The sequence below is a fragment of the Pelodiscus sinensis genome, chromosome 2 (assembly GCF_049634645.1).
Source record: "Pelodiscus sinensis isolate JC-2024 chromosome 2, ASM4963464v1, whole genome shotgun sequence".
Taxonomy (NCBI): domain Eukaryota; kingdom Metazoa; phylum Chordata; order Testudines; family Trionychidae; genus Pelodiscus; species Pelodiscus sinensis.
Genome location: NC_134712.1, coordinates 145,073,014 through 145,095,381, shown reverse-complemented (window position 1 = coordinate 145,095,381; position 22,368 = coordinate 145,073,014). Strand labels below are relative to the sequence as shown.

The following is a 22,368-nucleotide window of genomic DNA, read 5'->3' as shown; positions in this document are numbered from 1 at the left end:
TGTACTCCCTCAAATGATCCAGAGTCTCTTCTAGCAGATGATGGGTTTAATCAACTCTGTCTTCTGGATGTCTCTTCCACTCTTCTCAAAACTCAGAATGCATCTGAAATCATCACTCTGTCAGGGATTCAGCTGCATATTTATTCCAGAAGGGACTTAAATCCGATTATCCAAAAATATTTCAGAAACAATAATTACAGCTCATAAATGGGAAAAACGGTCAACCAAAGTAATCTCCCTGTGTTTCCATCAAGCCTCTTGATAGTACCAGAGAGAGCTTTTCAAAGTTTGGCTTCAAATTTGAAAAAAGGCATTTCAGGAAAATGCATGCGAGTCTGAGAGTTAATCTCAAATTCTTAGAAGTGAGGGGGGCAAGATCATTTCATGCCAAACAAGAAGTCAAAACAGAAAATAAAAAACTTATTCATATCATGTAACCCTTCAGAATATCTTCTGAATACTATTGCCACTAGTTATAATTTTCATAACATGTATTCTTTTATAAACAAAAGCCGCTTGGCAACATGTCAGTTATCTTTTCTGCTACTTTCCTATGTTTTTGTTTTTGTAAGTAGAGTATAATAATGGAAAAACACATTTGGTAAAAATAATGTGATAGGTATAATGACCATCAAGGAAAGAACTTTATATAAAAACCATCTGGGCTGTAAAATATGTGTTTCTTTTCCTAGGACCAACAGTAAGTTTTAAGTAACTAAAAGTCCTCACCAGTATTATTTATATTGTTAATTACTTTTTTTCAACAGCCATCCAAGAAAAACATTGTAGGAAGCAAGTTGGTCACACAATAAAAGACTACCAATCCGGTGAAACTACTATACCAGAAGGTGGACTCCTGCTAGAAGTGAGTGATAAATGCTATCATTTCTGGTTCTAAGACAATGCATGCAACTCGATGATATGCAACTCAGAAAGTACTGATGCATATAATAAATAGGTCCCTACCAAATTCACAGCCATAAAAATGCATCTCTGACCACAAAATATGGTCTTTGTGTGCTTTTGCCCTATTCCAGATGTTCTCAAACTGAGATCCCCAGAGAGGGTGCTCCAGGGGGTCCATGAGTCATGTTGAGGGTCACCAGCCTCATTGATCAACTCCTCTCCCTCCCTTCCAGCAGCTCTTATACATCTTGGCACAGCTGTTCAGCACCATGCAGGAGGCACTGGGAGGGAGGAGCCAGGGATGGGGGCACTCAGGGAGGGGGACAGAGAGGTGAGAGAGAGGAAAAGAGGGGCATGGTGGAGCAGAGGTGGGCCTTGGGAGAAAAGATGGAGTGGGGAACACCCCTGGGCAAAATTAGAGGTCAGCTTCAGAATCCCCCCAAAATTGTAAATAAAAATGGGGGTACTCAGGTTGCTCTGATTTGAGAACTGCTGCTCTACACTATGCAGACTTCACAAGGGAGACCAGCGTTTCTCAGACTGGGGGCCCTGACCAAAAGGGAATTGCAGAGAGGCTGCAAGGTTATTTAATGTCTGTCATCATATTGCCACCCTTACTTCTGTGCACTCTTCTGAGCTGAGTGGCTGGAGAGCAGTGGCTGTTAGCCAAGTGCCCAGCTCTGAAGGCAGCACCCTGCTAGCAGCAGCCTAGAAATAAGGGCCAGGAATAACATACCATGCCACCCTTACTTCTGCTTTATTGCCTTCAGAGTGGATGGCTAGAGAGTGGCGACTGCTGACTGAGGGCCCGGCTTTGCAGACAGCAGTGCAGAAGTAAGGGTGGCAATACCACGCCATATCAGCCTAACTTCTGCACTGCTGTTAGCAGTGGCTCTGCCTTTACAGCTGGACTCCCAACTGCCCAGCTCTGAAGGCAGCACCACCACCAGTAACAGCACAGAAGTAAGGATAGCAATACCGCACCCTCCAATAACCTTGCCACCTCCCCACGACTCCTTTTTGGGTCAGGACCCTACAATTGCAACAATGTGAAATTTCAGATTTAAATAGCTGAAATTGTGAAATTTGTGATTTTTAAAATCCTATGACCATGAAAATAACCAAAATGGACCATGAATTTGGAAGTGCCCTAATAATACATTTCAGTTTGACTGCAGATACACTCCAAATGCTAAGAATAGCTTTTCTCCAGTTATGAATAATCTGCCTACTGCAGTGGGCAGAGGAGGCTTATTCTTATTGGATTGATCAGTGACATTTCATACGGTGGCTCATCAGCTGGACGATGATCAGCTGCATGTGAATGTGTGGAACTGGTTTCAGTGGTAGATGACATTAATGGGTGAAGTTTCTCTAGTATTTATTGAGAACATGTATGGAATTCCCCTGGGGACTGATTTTTAGCACAGATTTGCTTCGGATACAATGGATTGTAGGTTTTGCTGTTGACCCAAATTGGCATTATTAAGTGTAGTGGATGAAAAAAATTTAACTTCATTGGTGCTCTGCAGAAACAGCTAACGTTCCTTTTCACTGTAGTGGCTACTGTGTAGTATGGAAGGTCATGTGGATCAGGCCATTTTATCTGCAGTTGTAAGATCCTCACGGCTTGTCAAGAAGTCCTTAGGCTTTCCTTGTCATGCAGACATTGTACAAATGCTCACAGTTGTTCCTGGATTTGTATAAGCCTGATTATTTGATTCGGAGTACCTTTTTGTATACTTGGTATTGTACAAATGTAAAAAAGAGATGTTCTCTGGCTTGAGATGCTTCCAATCTAACTTTATATATATACACACACACACACATACACACAGTACGGTATAAAATACATATTGAAGGTCTCAATTTCAAGTAATTCTTTAAAATATATTTATCATGCTGCCTAAATAAATTATACTGTTAAGTGGATCAATAATAGAATGACTCACAAAAGTACATTTTAAAGAGGGAGGTCAGCTAACCTAGAGGTCCCTCAGTTCTCTTGTTAGAAAATGTGTAGAAGGCTCCTTCATTAGCAGAAAAAGACATAGCCAAATCTCTGAAAATTAAGCTTGAGGCGCTCTCTCGCGCGCTCTCTCTCTCTCTCTCTCTCTCTCTCCATGCATATATAATGTATTATAAGCCTGATCCTTTGAAGTGCTGGGAGGCTACAGTTCCCATTAATTTCAAAGGGGAGTTGTAGGTGCTCAGCATCTCTTAGGATTAAGCTTTGTGTAGGATTTCAGTGTGACTTTATGGAGTGTGGGCTCAGTAAAGAGAATTACTTACCAGTAATTGTGTTTGTCATCTCTTCTTTTCACCCATACTGCTTCTTACTCTATGCAGGGTATTGGAGTTGCTCATTTTTCCCTATGTTTTTACTTTTACCTTCCCTTATCTCCCCTGCTTTCTACATTCCCCAGGAGAGAAGGGGGGGGGGGAATCTCTTATGAATACAAAGTGTTTTATTAAGAAGGTTGTTGGGGTGTTTGTTTGTTTGTGGGGTTTTTTTCTTGTGTGATCTTCTCTATTCTCTTAGCTCTGAGACGCAAGTGGCTTGCATCCTGTAATGAAGTTTAACCTTTGACTTCCAAAAAGTTTTCCAAGTCCTGCAGTTTAACAGTTTTACCTTCTACCTTTTCATATTGCTGCTGTAAGGCTGTCCAGTCACCACACCGTCCTGGTATTTATTATTTAATGACATTGTCAGTTTGCTCATTACTGTGACATTCTCCATCCACTGTATCCCTTCTGTCAAAAGTGAAAGTTAGCAGTTTCCAGGCCAGTGTTATAATTTCCTTCCTAATTAAATTGGCCCCAGTAATAAGACATCACTGGCAGACTTGGTTACTATTCCCACTTAAAAAAAAAAAACCATAAGATTTAAGGAAGCAAAAAGGCAGTGATCATCCAGCTGAAGTTTTGAATCAGACTCCAGAAGGTTAAAGGCAGAGGCACAACTGATTAAAACAGAGTCCCTTAGCTTGTTTTCCCCTACATATTTTAGAGTGAGCCAGAATCTCTTTACAAATACCTGACATTCCAATGTTTCCAATATTTTTTTGGTAAAAACACTTGCAGACGTCAGTTCTGTAATTCACTCCATTCTGTTATTAGAGCATGTGGGGATAACCCTGCCCACTCCCGGTGTTCTCTGACATTTATTCTGCCACCAGAGGAGAGCAGCTTTGGAGGCATTTGCTTTCAGTACGGTGGGGTAATGCAGAGTGAGGCAACCTCACACTGCTCCATACTTTGGAACTCATTAGCATGTCTCAGTGAGCCTTAAATTTAAAAAACAACATATAGTCTAGTAGCACTTTAAAGACTAACAAAACATGTAGATGGTATGAGCTTTCATGGGCAAAACCCAGTTCTTCAGATATTCTGGTCATCTGAAGAAGTGGGTTTTGCCCACAAAAGCTCATGATACTGTCTATATATATTGTTAGTCTTTAGAGTGCGACTAGACTATTTGTTGTTTCTTAAGTTTTTCCTGTTACAGACTAACTCGGCCACCCCTCTGAAGCTTTTGAGCCTTAACTTGTTTGTGTTGCCATATACAGTTGAACCTCAGTAATTTTTATTAATGGTGGAGAGGCCCATTATGAAATTTGTATATTAGCTGGTAATGACTCAATTCTGCCACTTTCTTTCATATTGATTTGTACCTTATTCCACCTTTATTTATTAAAATTCATAAAACAGAGTTAGCAGCTATCAGTTTCTGGGCACCCTTAGGAATTATTTAAAAATCACAAATGATCATAGACAGCAATAACTGATGGAAGCTGACAATAACATGCCCCTTCCTCAGCATTATGTCTTAAGTAACATTCCCGTCGCAAAAGCTCTGAAGATCAACATATAAAGGTTATTTCAAAGCAAAGGGGTACAGGTGGTACCTCGCCATAGCTTTCAACTGATGAAAATAAGCCTACTGCTAGTTCCCGGCCTTAATTTATATGCAGTTACCTATAGCCAGATTTTCAGACTAAGCCACCAGGCATGTTTTACCTCAGCATTTAATTTTGTTGGTGGGTACAAATGCTGCCTATTTGACATTTGAGAAGGTGATTTGTGGGGCCTTTTGGGTTGTTTGATATTTAACAATAACCAAAGGTGCTGGAAGTAGGGCTGCGGAGGCCACGTCTACACTGCAGAGTTATATCAGAATAAACTATTCCAGAATAGTTATTCCAAAATAGCTTATTTCAAAATAGCATGTCTGCACTGCAGGGAAGCCTCAAAATTAGTCCTAGGCAGGCTTCCTGAATGTAGACATGCTACCTCGATTTAGAACCCCAGAAGAATAACTTAAAATGGCCCTGGTGAGGGGCTATTTCAAAATAGCAGAAGTGGAGCGTCTGCACACACCTTATTTCAAAATAGCTGTTTCGGGAGAGACGTTCTTCCTAGAATGAGGTTTACAGAAGTCAGAATGAGCTGTCCATTATTTTGAAATTATTTCAAAATAACAGAATTGCTGTGTAGATGCTCATATAGTTATTTTGGAATAATGGCCGTTATTCCGAAATAACTGTGTGGGGTAGATACACCCGGGGGTTTCTTCAGCACCCTCTGACTTGAAAAGGTGTCCATTATACACAGGGTTCACAGTTTGGTTCAATGGCTCTCAGCAGTCCATACTATAAAAATTGTTCCAACATCCTAACAGTAACAGCATTTGTGCTGTGGGTTATTTCCAGGGCAAAAATATTGACACAATTTAAGTAAAGGAAACCCTTGCCATTCGCAGTGAATGCATTCCTGGCACCACTGTGAATGGCGAAATTTGCAAATGCTGGGAGCACAACTCAGGGGCCGGCAGTGAGCTGGTGGGGGAGTTCACCTCAGGGGCTGGTGAGCTGTGGGGAGCTCCCCACAGCTCCCAACCTCTGCCATCTCCCTCAGGCTGGGACGAGCGACTCCCATGAATACACGGAACTATGAAGAGCAATTTCACAAATTGCAAGGGTCTCCTGTATAGGCACCAAATAGACCTTAAAAATGGTGGCTTTTTTTGAAAAAATTAGATCCTTAGGCTATATCTACTTTGGCGAGTTTTTGCGTTAAAGTATTTGCGCAAGAGAGCGTCTACACTGGCATGTGCTTTTGTGCAGGAGATGTTCTTTTGCACAAAAGCATCTGTGCCAGTGTAGATGCTCTCTTGCGCAAGAAAGCTCTGATGGCCATTTTAGCCATCGGGCTTTCTTGCGCAAGAAATTCATGTTGCCTGTCTACACTGGCCTCTTGCGCAAGAGGGCTTATTCCTGAGCGGGAGCATCATAGTTCTTGCGCAAGAAGCCCTGATTTCACACATTAGAACGTCAGTGTTCTTGTGCAAGAACTCCCCACCAGTGTAGACAGGCAGCACGCCAATGTAGACAGAGCCTTAATATTTTTTTTTAAACTCTAGATTACAGTATTAAACACAGTTGTGGATAACTACTCTGGGCCTCGCCCAGCCCCACTAGGGGTGCCAGATGGCTTTGCAAAAATACCAAACACACTCCCAAAAAAGCACTGGGAAAAATTCTGTTGAGCCCCAAAAAAAGAAAAGGTGCTACACCTTTAAATGGCCCTGCGCTCCTCACTCCCCTGCCAGATGTAGCAGGGGAAAATTGTCCCCGTCGGGCTTCCGTCCAAGGGAACCAGGAAATACCGGACAATTCACACGTCCAGTATCTTCTGCTTTTTTTTTTTAACTGGACCGGGGACCCGAATAACAGACAGTCTGGGCGAAAACTGGACACCTGGCAACCCTAACCCTCACTGAAGTCCCTGTATCTTTCTATCAATGTAAATGGGATCTGGATAAAGCCTTTTGGACACAATCCTGAAATCCTTAGTCAAAACTCTTACTGAAGTCAAGGGGCCTTTTGGCAGACTGAAGACTCCAGGATTTGGTTGCTGGCAAGTGAAATTTATTTTACAGGCATTATTGCAATACTTGAAAAATGACTGTGAATAATATGATTTCTCCAGTCATTTATTCGTCTCACTTCAAAATAATGTGCCACAGCACAAGGAGACGTTTCCAGGTGGTGTCTACTAATATAATCCCAATTAGAACTTAAATTAACATATTTTCAAATTTCATTCCAAGATGAGTTGAGAAATAATATAGTAGAAAACATACCATTGGTGCTGTTCTGCACTTTGTGTAAGGAAATAACACAGGAAACCTTTTTCCTGTATTTTTTAAAGTGTTAGTATAATTCCATTTCCTCCTTCCAAACTTTGTGTAATCAGTCCTTAATAAACTCTGATCATGAAAAAAGTAGCCTAGTTTAAACTTTAGCCTGAGTGCAAGAAATGTGTCTTCCTGGTTTTTATGTAAATACAAACTTAAAATAAAAGAAGATGTAGGAGTCAAACACAAGTGGGGGATTATTAGGTTCAGGCTGTGGAGGGGGAAGGAGTTTGGAACATCAGAAGTTACTTAAGAGTTTGATGGAACCCTCATGGAGAAGTTTACCATCTGTTATGATCATGAATTGCTTTTCAACTTCAACAAATGTTGACATCTCCTGACTTCAGTTTTAGGAGAACATACTTTCACTAGAACAAATCCTGCACTACTAAGGTCACTACTTCACCTTTGCAGTATATTGTTTTCAAATGTGGCAATCAAAACATTTTCAAAATAGTATAGTTATATAAAGTTTTCATAAACTATGTGGGTTTCTTAAAGTTTAATACCACTTTTAAAAATTTTCACTAATTCTCTTGTCTTCATTTCCTTCGGTTGTGAAGTGTATATTTCCTCCAATAACACAGATGACATAATCTGATCTGGCTTCAGTCGCTGGGGATGATTTATGGAGCATATAGCTATGAAGGACACATATAGATTGGGGTCAAGAGAGACTAACGATCTTCTGTTGCACATACATTTACTTTCTGTGTCTCTTCAGCATTGTTTCTCATTTACAATTAGTGGCAGACCGAGTACAAAGGATCTTTTCAGTGTTTGTGCTCTTAGGGTACGTCTAAACTACATGGCTCCGTCGACAGAGCCATGTAGATTTGTTTGTTTGGCAAAGTCAAATGAAGCCGCGATTTAAATGATCGCGGCTTCATTTAAATTTACATGGCTGCCGTGCTGAGCCGACAAACAGCTGATCAGAGCTGTAGTCTAGACACAGCCTTAGTGTCCAAACATACCCCTTTCTTAGAATTTTACTTTATTAGTTATCTAAAAACAATAACACAACAGACCTTATCCTACATTTTCTCTAGGAATTTGGCTGTCTGTAGGACTTCTCTTCAGCACCTCCTTTGTCCTACTTCCCTTTCTCTGGACAGTCACTCCTTCCTCTTAAGTATAGGACATGGGAGGATAAAATGTGGCCCGTGGTCCACATCTGGCCTGCCAAGCCACCAGATCCAGCCCTTGAGAACCTCAGACAGGCTTCCTCTCTACTTCACCCCCATGTGTTGCTCAGAGCAGCTCTCTGAATGCTGAGAGCCTGGGGAGAGGGGAAACATGCTTTGCACACTGCTCCTCCCCCAGCATAATCTCGCAGCGTCCATTGGCTGGTTTCTGGCCAATGGGAGCTGTCTGTTTGTAGAACAGACTGCGCAAAGTTAGGGTTGCCAGGTGTCCAGTATTCTACCAGACAGTCTGGTTTTTGCACCCTCTGTCCAGTAAAAAAAATTCAGAAAATACCAGAAATGTGCAATGTTCTGTATTTTCTGTTTTTCCGGCTGGGTGCCGGACAGAAGCCTGGCGGGGGCGGAGGGAGTGGTTGGGAGGTGGGGCTGCGATCAGCGCTGGGAGCCTGTGGTAGTGTGCAAAAGCCTGGTGGGGGCAGGGGGAGTGGCTGGAATTCCCAGCCACTTCTTCCCCCTCCCCCCCCCGGCCCGGCTTCTGCACATAACCACAGGCTCCCAACACTGATCGCAGCCCCACCTCCCAGCTGGGAGCCTGTGGTTGTGTGCAAAAGTCGGGCGGGGGTGAGCAGGGTCGAGGGGAGTGGCTGGGAGGCGGGGCACAATCGATGCTGGGAGCCCTCAGCTGATTGTGTCTGAGGAGAAGTGATGCCTCGGGGAGGAGGAGAAGCCCTGTCCCTGCTCCTGAGCGCTGTTCAAGCGCGTTGTGGCGCCGTAGTCCAGGAGAGAAGCCTGCAAGTGCTTTATAGTTGCATTTAGGCGCCTTCCTTGGGCTCTCAGCCAAAACTGACTGGGGTGGAATTTCTGCTTCTTCCCACTGGGACACCCAAAGACCTGGCTATGGGGGAGTCACCTTCCTACCTATGGTCACCTTCTGCCCTCCCCCCACCCCCCCCCCCCCCCGCCCTGCCATTGTGTTGCCCCAGGGTCTGCCTCTCTCTGCTTTGGGTAGCAGGCAGCTGCTTTGCAGAGCAGGCTCTGCTGCCTCCACCTTTGTTCCCAGCTTGGTGGCTCTTGGAAGTAGCCACACAGGATGTGTGTTCGATGTGGGTGGTTTTTTTTTGTTTACTCGACACATTTTTAGCCCGTGTGTTCAGTATTTTTTGGAAGACAATCTGGCAACCCTATGCAAAGTACCTCTCCCCCTTTGGGCTTGCAGTGTTCATTGCTGCACATGGCCCCTGCAATTGGTATGGAAGGCAGGGACCCAGACCGAGGAGCCTGCTGGGCTGCTGGCCAGGAGCCATCCAGGTAAGCAACTTCTGGCCAAAGCCTGCCACTAGCACCCAGCCCCTCCCACTAATCCTTCTGCCCCCCCCCACTCCTAACTCCTCCCAGCCCCTGCACCCCAATCTTCTGCACCCCTTCTACATTCCTCCTCCAGATCACAACCCCCTCCCAGACCTTGCACCCCAATCCCTTACCCCTTATCACACCCTGGATCTGTGCACTGCCTCTTGCCCATGGTCACAACCTCCTCCCAGGCCTCGCACTCCCTCCTGCACCCCTCCTGTAGGTCAGAATCCTCTCCTCAACCCATAGCCCTCCTGAAACCTGCACCCCAATCTTCTGCCCCAAGTCACGACTACCTCCTTCACCCAAACTCCCTCTCAGATCCCACACCCTCTCCTGTAGCCCAGTCCCTTCCCCCAAGCTCCCTTCTGAACCCAACCTTCATCATAGATCCCACACTTCCTATATTAATATCAGGGAAGAGAGCAGCCCTTGGCCACTTACCAAATTCTTAGAGTGGGCCTCCAGAAAAAACTATTGCCTATCCCTTGTCTAGGATGAAATTAAGGAACTGTACCTGCTGTAATTAGTCAACAGAACTTCTCCATTTTTTATGCAGTCACCTTGCCACACTTTTATAATGGATTTTAACGTAGTGTTCCAAACACATTATTCTATTATTTTTTAAATATTTCTCTGCCTGACTGCTATGTGATAGCCCCACACAATCAACAGGGGAAAACTACTAAGATAAGTGATTATTAAAAGGGAAATAATTACACTGGCTAAACAAAAAGCGTTGTCAAATATACACAAGGAAGAAAGAAATAGTCGTTATTTTTCTATAATTTCATTCAGTTAGAGCAGTCACTGGTATTTCCCATGATACTAACAAGAAGAAAAGATTCAAGCAGTAGTATAGTTAAGGTGCATTCCAGTAAATTAAATTAATTTGCCACACCAAAACCCTGTAATCTGCTCAGAGTTTATAATGTGCATAAAAGAACATTACAAGATCTAGCTTCCTTTTAACTGACTCTCTTCTGGTATTGTTATGAAATCACAACACAATTGACGGTTAGCTTTTTAATTGATCTTACATATTTGAACATTTGATCTGCCAAATAACCCTTTTCCTTTCTTCTCCTTCCTCTTTTTTGCATATTAGCCTGTCATTTCCTTTATAGATTTTTAACTTTGAATATATTTACAGAGAAATCCTTGAACGTCTGTGCACCATATGAGCTCTACTTCCATTCTCCTTTCCTAGTCACATGCTCCTGTTCTGTATCTATCTCAAGTGCAGCAGGGGAGGTTTAGATTGGACATTAGGAAAAAATTCCTAACTGTCAGGGTGGTCAAATATTGGAATAAATTGCCAAGGGAGGTGGTGGAATCTCCCTCTCTGGAGATATTTAAGAACAGGTTAGATAGACATCTGTCAGGGATGGTGTAGGTGGAGCTTGGTCCTGCCTTGAGGGCGGGGGGCTGGACTCGATGACCTCTCGAGGTCCCTTCCAGTCCTATTATTCTATGATTCTATGATTCTATGATTCAAACCAAACTGTTCATCACCCAAAAATTCACCCTGACTCACTTTTCACAACTGCTTCCTGTTTCAGCTTTCATATTACTGGAGCATTTGTGGAGAGAATCCAGAAACCATGTATCCTCCTTCACTATAAACGTATTCTCTCCTGTTTCAGCTTCATTACTGTCTTTCCCACAGTGGACTTCAGAACCTACATCTCTCAGTAGCTGTTCTCTCCATCTGTTACATTTGAACAAAATGCCATGGGAGCAGCAAGGATGTTCTCTGTACAGTTACTAGGGCTGGTCTACACATAAACTTGCAACCAAACAAGGAAACCAGTTTTCACATTTTTTTTCTTTTGATGCAAGTCTATATGTGAATGCTTGTTTCAGAATAAGTGAGCAATTTTGGAGTAGATAAAAATTATTTAAGTAAAAAGAATAGCTTTTTAACTTACATTATTTTTCTCTGTGTTGCTAGTTCTTTATTTTCTTATATAATTTCATGTTGTAAAAGTGGATATTTTCAGTTTCTTTATTTAATTTCCTAATTGTTAGTAGAATATCAGATTTTACATAGACATTTCATATTAAAAATGTTCTTCTGTATCAAATAAGACAAATTAACATCCTTAGTTATGAAACCAATACAAACACACCATGTTAAGCCAACAACTATATATAACTAGCACCTCCTTCCAATAAATGCAGCACTCACAATTCAAGAAAGTTGATATGGTTGCAAGCACCCTCAGAGAATTGAAATAACAGGACTCTGTAGTAAATAACATGAGGGTTTTTTTTAACTCATGGATTGTAATTATGTTTAAAGCATTATTTTGTGAATTTAATATCAGTTGGTTAATAACATCTTTTTATAGCTATACAAAATTGTATTTTGTTAATATAATGAAACTTTTTCAGTATTAAGAACAAAGTAATTTCGTTTTGTAGTGACGATTTTGTTACTTAGGATTTATGAGATAAAGTTTTGAAATCTATTCAAAGTCTGTTTGTTTGTTTTCCCTTACTTCTGTTCGAATAAACTTGAATAAGATGCCTGACAGGGTTGCACTGATTAGGGAAAAATTAGGGGTAAAGCAAGCACAATAAGTATGATAAAATATACTATTCCTTAATAGTCAAAGTGAATTCATTGTGGGGTAAGAGGACAGATCAGAATGAGACCTCCTTAAAATATCTGTCTACTGCTCCACTCCCAGAAACTTTTGCAAAATTAACCTCATCCAAATTGTTACACTTCTGAAGTCTTAGGAGCAGAAAATTGGGTATAAGAATTTCCACGTTCTGTTCTAATTCCACTTTTCTAAAGAACTCTACAACTGAGCCACTAATGGAAATGTGTAACCAGGCATCTTCCCTAATCTGTTCTACACACACAGTCCAGAAACTAAGTCTGAACTCTCCCCTTCCTCAGGTTTGGCTTTTAAACTATAAAGCAATGAAGTTCTACTCCAACCTTATGCTTAAGCTTTACAGCAGTAGCAGCAGCTGCATTTGCAGCTTCCAGGATTCTTGTCTGGACTATTCAACCCACACTCTCTTCCAAAAGTTTCACCTCCTCTATCTTGTATCTAGATTGGCTAATGAGCCACCTGCCTTCCCAAGCCTGCATAACCCACTCTGCTCTTTCCCAGCAGACACAATAGCTGCCAACAGGTTTTATAAATTCTGCTTTCCAACTACAAAGTCTCTTCGATAGCATTAAGACAGCCCTCACACTCTAGTTTTCCTTACACTCCATGACACTAGAAATTGACCCCCAAAAGTGTCTGATGCTTTAGTGCATCCTGTTGATTACATTATTGAGCAAAACATGGAGTATGTTGATTTCTTTAAAAAAAAATCTTGCAGAAATATACTAGTAATACACATTAATAATTACATTATTTGAAAAAAATAAGACCTGAAGCAGACAAATTGGTACCAGAAATTAAAACGGGGGGGGGGGGGGGGAGCTGCAATTCCAAAAGTGCTGTAGAACAATGGTTTTCAACCTTTTTTTTTCATTTGTGGATCCTTATAAAAATTCAAATGGAGGTGCAGACCATTTGGAAATCTAAGATAGGGTCTGCAGACCCTCTCCCCAGCATCTGCAGACTAGGGTGAAAACCACTGCACTAGAATATCACTGGTATCTAAATTAAAGATGCTGTTCCACTGGGCTCTTGTATGTCTCAAAGTGGAAGCGTATATGGAACCTGGGGCCAGCAGGGGACTCAGAGTGCCTAGCTAGCCCCGGGCTCCACGCAGCAATTCAGTCTTTGAAATACACAAGAGCCGGTGCTGGGGCTCTTGTCTGTTTCAAAGACAGAATGCCACTGGACACTTCCAACTCTGAAATGTAGCAACAGCCAGGTGTGCTCTTGCTACATTTCAAAGCCAAAGCGCCCTTATCAACTAATTAAATAGTCGATGGAAATTCCATCAACTATTTGATTAGTTGATTATTCTAATTTTAACATCCCTACTCAGGGTTGTATTTTTTTATATTGGACAAACTAGCAGACTTAGTTGGTGTTGCCTGGGTCCTTCCGGGCAAGGAACTGTCAGTGGGGGGGGGGGGGGGGGGACAGGTCTCACAGCTGGGTTTTGGAGACAGGGGTGGGAGCAGTGCAGGAGGCTAGGGGCAGAGGGTTTTGAGAGTGAGGTTTGGGGGTAAGGAGGGGCTCAGGGCAGGTTGTCTCATTTGGCAAGGGTCTTTTCTCCTCCGCCTGGGCCTCCCCCCCGCCCCCGGCACTGTGGCCAAAGGCTAGGAGAGGGGGAAAGGGTCTGGGCAGGGAAGCTACTTACTGATGTGCTCACAGGCAAGATGGCAGAGCCCCAGCCTTGCTGCTTACTCCCTCCATAGTTCAGCTGCCCCCAGTGGACACGCTGCAGTATAGCTCTTACCTGCAGGTTTGCTGTCCACAGAGGCCAGTTTGAATATCACACCCCTCCAAACAGCCCTTCGCTTTCCATGTTATGGAAAAAAGTCCCTTTCCTGCACTTCTGGTTGTCCTGGCATAACCAAACTCTGATCTTGCTTTAAGTTAGGAGAAAAGGAAGCAGCATGCCAAATTTGGTGGCCCTAGCTCTTACCATTTAGAAGGAGTTCTTGAACAAATGGACTCCGACAGACACACAGACCAACACACAGTATATATAGATTATTGAGAAGAAAGTTGAAACAGTGAGACTAGCTACAGAACAATTAAAGGATAAAATTAAAACACATTATTGCTTCAGTGTTTTTTCGTGCCTTCAAATATAACACCTGTTTCTGAGGAATTCAAAGCAGAAACGACACAAATTATTACAGAGATTGTTTAATTCTTTCAAAAATTATAGTTTGAATGTTGGTATAGTATTTGTGCATGAGCAAATAATGTGAGAATTGAACTTTCTTTACCAGAAAATATAACAACAGTTGACAATGAGGAATAACACAAATTATAGTGTTCTATTCTTGGAAGAGCTCACATTAATTTGTATACCATCATATTGATTATTAAGGAGTAGCAAGAAGAGTGCATAAAAAACCTGTCAAATGTTAATGTGCACTTGTGATAATTGCATAGCTAAATGACTTGTTACACATCCAAATAGCCATTTGCACATCCAGTTACCATGATATACATGCAATAAGCCTTAACCTTTTCAAATGTCTCAGCACAGTATTATAACAATATAACCATGAACTATAATATCAAGCCTAATTGCATAAGTGTGATGTTTTGGGGATCACCTAGCCCAGAAGGGGTTCTGTTACAACCTTCCCTGTAATCATAGGGGCTACGTCTACACTGGCCCCTTTTCCGAAAGGGGCATGTTAATTTCACAGGTCGTAATAGGGAAATCCGCGGGGGATATTTAAATATCCCCCGCGGCATTTAAATAAAAATGTCCGCCGCTTTTTTCCGGCTTTTAGAAAAGCCGGAATAGAGCGTCTAGACTGGCCCCGATCCTCCGGAAAAAAGCCCTTTTCCGGAGGATCTCTTATTCCTACTTCAAAGTAGGAATAAGAGATCCTCCGGAAAAGGGCTTTTTTCCGGAGGATCGGGGCCAGTCTAGACGCTCTTTTCCGGCTTTTCTAAAAGCCGGAAAAAAGCGGCGGACATTTTTATTTAAATGCCGCGGGGGATATTTAAATATCCCCCGCGGATTTCCCTATTACGACCTGTGAAATTAACATGCCCCTTTCGGAAAAGTGGCCAGTGTAGACGAGCCCAGGGTGTCTTAATGCTGGGCTGTTTTCATTCAGAGCCGTGATACCTGAAGCCTGCCCACAAGCACAAGGTCTCAACCTATCTTTCGCCAGCCTACTTATTTTTTGCATGGTGACACCGACAGCCCTTCCAGGCCCAAGTCTCCTCAATTCTGCCCTCCTTGAGTTTTTAAAGTACAAAACACTGGGACCATTTCCCTCTGATTCATAACTCCTGAAGGCATGAAACTAGCTTACTTTGGGAGTCATACTCCACACACTTTGCACCCCAGAGACCTGCTTGAGGGTAAAAATAAATGAAAAATGTACTTTAATAGAAAAATCACAGATGCAAAAATAAAATAGTAAGGAACAGTGAGTTGCCTAGAAAATACACACGTCCAAATTTTATAGACTCCCTTTACTACTACAAGTGAACGTATTGCCTCTGAACAGTTTCCCAGTGTAACCTTAGTCAGAGATGGCAGTCAGTGTTCATGGACAGCATCTGCCAAGTGACTGTCCCTTAACTTGTAGCAGCTCTGTAGTTCCAACTGCTTTTATTTGTAATGGTTTTCAGGATGGTTTTTTTTTTCCTTCAGTCATTTTAGATAATCAAAGTGAGGAAAACTCACTCCTTTTTTAGTTTTCCAAGACAGGTTTTTTTTTCAGTTTCAAGTTGTCACTGCTTTCCATTAATTCTAATGGTCTCCCATTGTCTTGAAGGTGATTTTGTTTTGTGCAAACAACAGTTTTGAGATATGCCCCTTCCTGTCTGATTGCCTCTTGGCCTTGATGTAGCACACTTACAATTTTAAGAGGTTTATATATACATCATAAACTGTATACATATCTCAAATGGCTGTCAGTTCAATACATTACAGGCTTTCATAAGAGACTTTCCTTGATATATTTTATAGCAAAATAACATTGTATACAATCAGTTGATTTAAATGCTTACAACTGGTGTTTAAACCTTCTCTTGTCCCTTTTGGTATGTCTGAACACTGACTGTTAACTGTTGTCCAGTAGAGCTTCCTACATTCACTTCCTATAGTAAATCATGAGTAATTCCTTACACAAAGAGAAGAATTACATTCTCACGGGAAAACAACAAAATAAGCTACTCCACAGAGCAAAAATTTGTGGTAAAAATAACTTGCACCTAACAAAATGTGCCATTTCACCAATCTGTATTGGAGTGTTTGAAATCATCTATTAATAATTCTGTATCAATAGATTTAACAATTGCCTTAATCTTGCATTAACCTACTGAAATCTTAATTCTTGCTCTTTGGTGGGGGCCTGTAGTATAAACTACATTCCAATTTCCAGTATCTGGTAATTTGTACCCCCTATACTGTAGACTTTTTCCCTTTGCCCATCCACACAATGCAGCTTATCAATTTCTGGAGTGCGCTATGATGTTGCGCCGCTAAGTACAGTTTTACAAGGTGTTTCAAATTAGTTTGAGTATAGACCTTGTTCTCAGCCTCATTGTGGGTAGACAGGTTGTTTGTTCTATGATAGTGTCTAAGGCTGTACCAGGCAATGTACATACATAGTAAGAAGATAGCCCCTTCCCCAAACAGATGATAATTACTAAGTGAGTTCAGGTTGTTTCAGAAGATCATGCTGAATGGATGAGGAAGGAGAGGAAGGACAATGGCTTGGATCTATGGTTTTTCCATCATGCCATCAATGGCTTTTCCCTCATGCCCTGTTCTCTCTGTGACCTGCTCTGTATTTGTGCACGTTTGTAATTAGGGAGCACTATAGCCCATTGACTTATACTTTCCCATCACATTTCCAAGATGCCGATTACGCCTACTCCCTCTTGACAAGCTCTCACATTCCAGCTTCCTCCCTGAATTCTGATGTGTAAAATAACACACACACAAACAAGTATTTCTGAAGTTGGGCCAATTCCCTTGTGATAGTAATGTGATGGCAAAACATGGGATAAATGAAAAAAACTTTGCAAGTTACATTTTTCCTGGTGCTCACTCCCTTCTGGACAGTGCTGGTCACCTGTCCAAAAGTAAATGTGAGGTTCAGGGTCCAAACTCTTCCCCAGCTTCATTATTTCAAGAGATGTTTGAAAGGTCAGCATTGGCTGACCTTGCTCTGAGCAATGAATACACTTGGCCGCTAAGCTTCAATGCACCACTACTCTTGGGGAGCTGAGAAGTTGTACCTGGACTGAGTCAGATAGGAAGAAACAAGGAATACTGGGTTTTTGGGGGAAAAGAAAAGGTAGCATAGAAGAGTGAGAATACCTTTTGTCCAGTGCTGAAATCCAAAATTTGCGAGAGTAAATCCAGCCTAAAAGTTTTCCCTTATCAAAGCAGCTGGTATGCATTTATTTCTTTGTTCAAATCCATTGCTATGCAAAGTTTTGCCTATGAAAAAAATACAGTATACAGTATTCCTTGTCCATAGGCTTCACCCATAAAGCATCCCATGTGTAAATGGCTTACATGTACAAAAGCACAACAAGAAGTGTATTATGCATCAACACTACTGTTGACTACAACGATGGAAATGCATGTCTGCTTTTTTTTTTATGCTCTCTTTTGTATTTCCTTGTACACAAGGCAATGATTGAAACTGTTTATAAAGGACACAATTCTGCAACCCCTAATCATGCAGGACAGTATTTGCTTGTTCAAGTAGCCCCTTTGAAGTAACTTGTCAATATGGCATATGTACACAAATCTTTGGAGTGTTACGGATTATCCCACTACTCTGGCAAAGGGAATGCTTTGATGTCACAACACACAGTGATGTATCTCTGAATAGTCTTGTTATGTTTCAGCCTGATGTCAGAGTTCTTAGAACTTGATTTTTTTGGCTTGTAAAGAGTAACTTAATTAAGGGTTATAAAATGATTTTGTGTAGGGTAATTTTGAATTTTAAAAAACACAAGTAGAAGGGAACAGACATTCATTATGGTACAAAATTACAAAGACTTGCTGCATCTTCCCAGCTGTATTCTTAAGGAGACATTATGATGGAGACATTTAGGGATGAGTGTACCTCTTACAGAAGCTTACAATTCAGATCATCAAAGAATAACTCCTCTCTCTATCTGGTGCAAAGACTATCCACAAACTGCAAAATGAAACAGGTCTAGATGCATTGAAAGCCAACTGACTCTGGAAATTTAGTATCCTTGTTGCGTGACTTGAAAATCTGTTCTGAGCAAGGCATGGCTTCAGGCCTTGACTATTGTACTTCAGTAACCATAGCAGAATGGTCTCTGGAGATCACAGTGTTAGTGAATTTTCCTTTATTTCAAGGAAGAGTAATAAGAGAAATGTGGCTTGGAACTGATCTTTTTTTTTTCTTCTTATTTTTATTATGCCATGACCTTGACCAAACTATCTTTGAAGTATTTGCTGGCTCATTCTCTGTTATGGGACCAGAAAAAAACATCAGGATATATAAAGGATCTTGCCAAAGGAAGTTCTATCTTCCTCAAAGTATTTGTATTCATTCCCAGGGAGAACCTTTTTATTAATAATGTTTCTTAAACCTAGTAATGGACGAGGATGATAACTTTTATCTCAAAGCTCCTGTGGGCACCAAAGTAACAGTGAACTTGCTTTGAACTGACATAATAATTGTTTTTTGTTTAAGTAGCAGGTGCAGCTTTTCGTGAGTACATAATTGGATGTAGTTGTTTTTAAAAAGAACACAACCCATAGTTCAATGCCAAGCCCTTTTTTTCCATTTGGAAAAAAGTGATTTCATTTTTAATGTACAATGTAAGAAACATGAGTTGCTTAAACAAACAATGCCAAACACAAACAAGTGTTTGCAGTGCATAGTTAAGTCTGTCTCACATGTTTCAAGTTTTAGCCTGGATTAGAAATTCCATCTGTCATTGAATCCATATGGTTTACCAAATGGTGTTTTACAATCACTTATTTTTACAGTTTAGACACTAAAGTTGTGTTTAGCTGTCACTGCTCAAATTTCTACTATGAAACCTTTTGAAAAAGTAAATATGCTAGAGGGTTGAAAATTGCTTTGGCAGGCAATTTAATTATTATTGATGAATCACTATTACTGTAGTAGGTAGTAAACACAGGTTGGACAAAGAATTACAGAATGAAGGTCTTTGAATGTTTCTTTTTTCTCTAAAATCTAAGAGCCAGTTGGTAGCCTTTCCTACACGTCTACACGTTCCTGTAAGGTGCCCCCTTATTCTCTGATGCCAGCTACCTACACTTTGGGTCACTGCCTGGACGCTGTGCAGTTTCCATAGGACTGCTATATTCCCTTTCACACACATGCAGAAAGCAGCAGGCAAAATGGGGCAGGGATTGGGTGAGCTCCAACATTCCAGCCTGTTCAAGCAGATTGCTGGTGTTTCTGGGTTAGAACTGCAATGGACTGCCTGTACATTTGTACTGAGTCCTCTCTGCTATGCAGAATATGTCTTCCCATCGAGCAGAGTTTTAAAATAACATTTTTAAAAATCAGCCAAAGACCTGGTTTTCAGTTTTAAAGTTTTGCTCCATATTCAACTGTTGTTTTTAGTGAGTGTGAGTTGTATGGCAGCTTTGCCAGCTAATGTAAGATTTTTGTAACATGGATCTTGAGTTAATCACAAATAACTTTCCTAACATGGAATTAGGGTTGCTGCTGCACAACAGTGTCTACCATTCCCTGTATTCTTCTGGAGCGTGTAGCTTCAAAACGCTAGGCTCAAACATGAGGAAACCAGGAGATACTCTGGTAGGTTTCCCCTCAGAAACTAGAGAAGAAGGTAGATGTTACAAAAAAGAATAACCCAGGGCAACTGCACTCTCCACACATCTGCACTTCCCCGCTCTGTGCCAGCTCTACACAAATAGATACATCCTTGAAACCCTCTCCTGAACCTCCTGCATCAACTCCTATCCCATGAACACCTCCTCCAACCCCCCATCTCTCTGACCCACACACGCACACACTTACACTTGCCCCTCTTCCCTCCCACACTTATCTCATCTCTCCTTACACATTCATATGCTCACGTAGGGCACGTTTACACAGCAGGGTTAAAGCCGAAATAAACTATGCAACTTAGCTACGTCAATTGCCTAGCTTAAGTCTAAACAGCTTATTTGAGCTTTTGGTGCTGTCTGCACAGCAGAAAGTCCGAGAGAGAGCACTCTCCCTCTGACTTCCCTTACTCCTTGTAAAATGAGGGTTACAGGAGTTGGAGTAAGAAGTCCTCCAGCTTGACATTATTTTGACATTATGGCGAAATAACTGCTTGCAGTGTAGATGCCGACTTATTTCAGAATAACATAATTTATTCAGAAATAACACTGCTGTGTAGATGTTCCCCTCATCTCCTCCCACACAAACCCTTCCTACAGCTCCAATCCCACCCCAGTTTTTAGAACAATTAGCAGTAGCCTTTCCATGTTTCCTAGCTGTGGAGTGAATTGGAAATTAGTTCTGCATTTTAAAAGCATACTTCAGTCTCTTGTGTAATACTGTGCCAGGCCTATATGTGGCAATATACTGGGTGCAGAACATTCCTTACTAATCTGAATAACAGTTTCTTGATCGATAATAATAAAGTTTGAGAAAATTCCAACAAGATAAAGTCCACTACTACCTAGCAGGCTGAATACCCTGATTTTCCATGGAACCTCCAAAAAACTCGGAATTAAGGGTGCTCTGTTTCTTGCAGTATTATGCTCTCTGTTTCATAGTGATTTGAGGTTTTGTATATGCTTTCCCAGATGTGGGCTGGCAAAATACCACGTTTTTCTTGAGCCAGATGGTAAGATCATCATTTCTAGCTATCTCGGCTAATGAATAGTTGATGAGACTAGGAAGTTCTTTTCAGTGTACACATTATGAGCATAGTCACCTGCACAGAGGAGCTCACATAAATGCTCCATTTACCTTTGTGGAGGTTTTTAGTCTGGAGGTTTTAGTTAAAGAGCCTGCCAGATGTTTAAAATGTAATAAAATTCCTGACATCACATCATTGGTGGTTTCACTGCTGCAAAGGAGAATCAAAAGAGACAAGATGCCAAAAACCCCTTTCTTGTCTTCATCTGAGATTCTAAATGGATGTGACTGAATACCATCAACAAAGATACTCCAGCATAAAGGAGAGGAAGTCAGAGTCCTGACACTTATGGCATATTTCTTGTGGCATCTAGACCAATGCCTTGTTTACAGTAGAAAATAGCACCATTTCTGCAATTGGTTTTGCTGGAAGGTGAGCTGTGGCGAAACTAGTGGTCAGCACCCATTCAAGAAGCCAGAGGGAATGCCTATTCTGAGCAGGGATTAACTCTAGTTGGCTAAACTGGTGCTGACTACAGTGAGTAGTCCTGCAGCACCTTAGAGACTAACGAAATATATAGATGGCATGATGAGCTTTCGAAAGTGGGCACAACCCACTTCTTCATATGAATGGTGCTGACTACAGTTTGTCCTTTTTTTGCCTTACAGCTAACCTCTGGCCAGCATCAGTTCATCTGGCACTGTGCTATTTTCTAATGTAGACAAGACCCTAAGGCAGGGATAGTGAGGAGATGGATCATGGGCCATATCTGGACTACCAGACACTTTTGAACTGATTCCAAAAACTTTTTTATTTAATTTGTATATATTATTTATGTATATATGTATTTATTTATTCTCTGGAGACTGGACCTGGACTATACCTTGGCCAAGAAATTTGAACCCTGACAAAAATAATTGACTACCCCTCTCTAACTGGACCTCTCTCTAGACACCCATTTCACATATCTTTAAGGCACTCATAGCAGGTAGAAACTGCCATTGGAGTAAAATGTTCAGGGAACTCAACATGTGCTGAGGTTTTCTTTTAAAATTCTGACCATAAATGTCACAAAGCACTATTCAAAATCTCACCCTCATGGGAACTGAGCTCTTGGGAACCTGGCCCCACCATGCAGGAGATTTAATAGGCATGTCCACTGTAATTTGCAAGGGGAATGATAGTAGCACTGCCATATATCTCAGCTTGAATTTCAAACAGTCCCAGTGCTTTTAACAAAATTATATACAAACTATATTCAGGGATCAGTTAAACTATTTGTGAC

General features: G+C 41.4%; 1 protein-coding gene across 2 annotated transcripts in view; it reads left to right on the top strand.

The window, feature by feature from the left end:
• The window catches only part of AHRR (aryl hydrocarbon receptor repressor), a 124,244-nt gene that overhangs the window by 69,821 nt on the left and 32,055 nt on the right, over positions 1-22,368 (top strand). For both annotated transcript variants that reach the window (XM_075921552.1, XM_075921551.1), the window contains exon 4: positions 768-865. In XM_075921552.1, the coding sequence (XP_075777667.1) occupies positions 768-865 (98 nt within the window). The remainder of the gene's footprint in view (positions 1-767; positions 866-22,368) is intronic.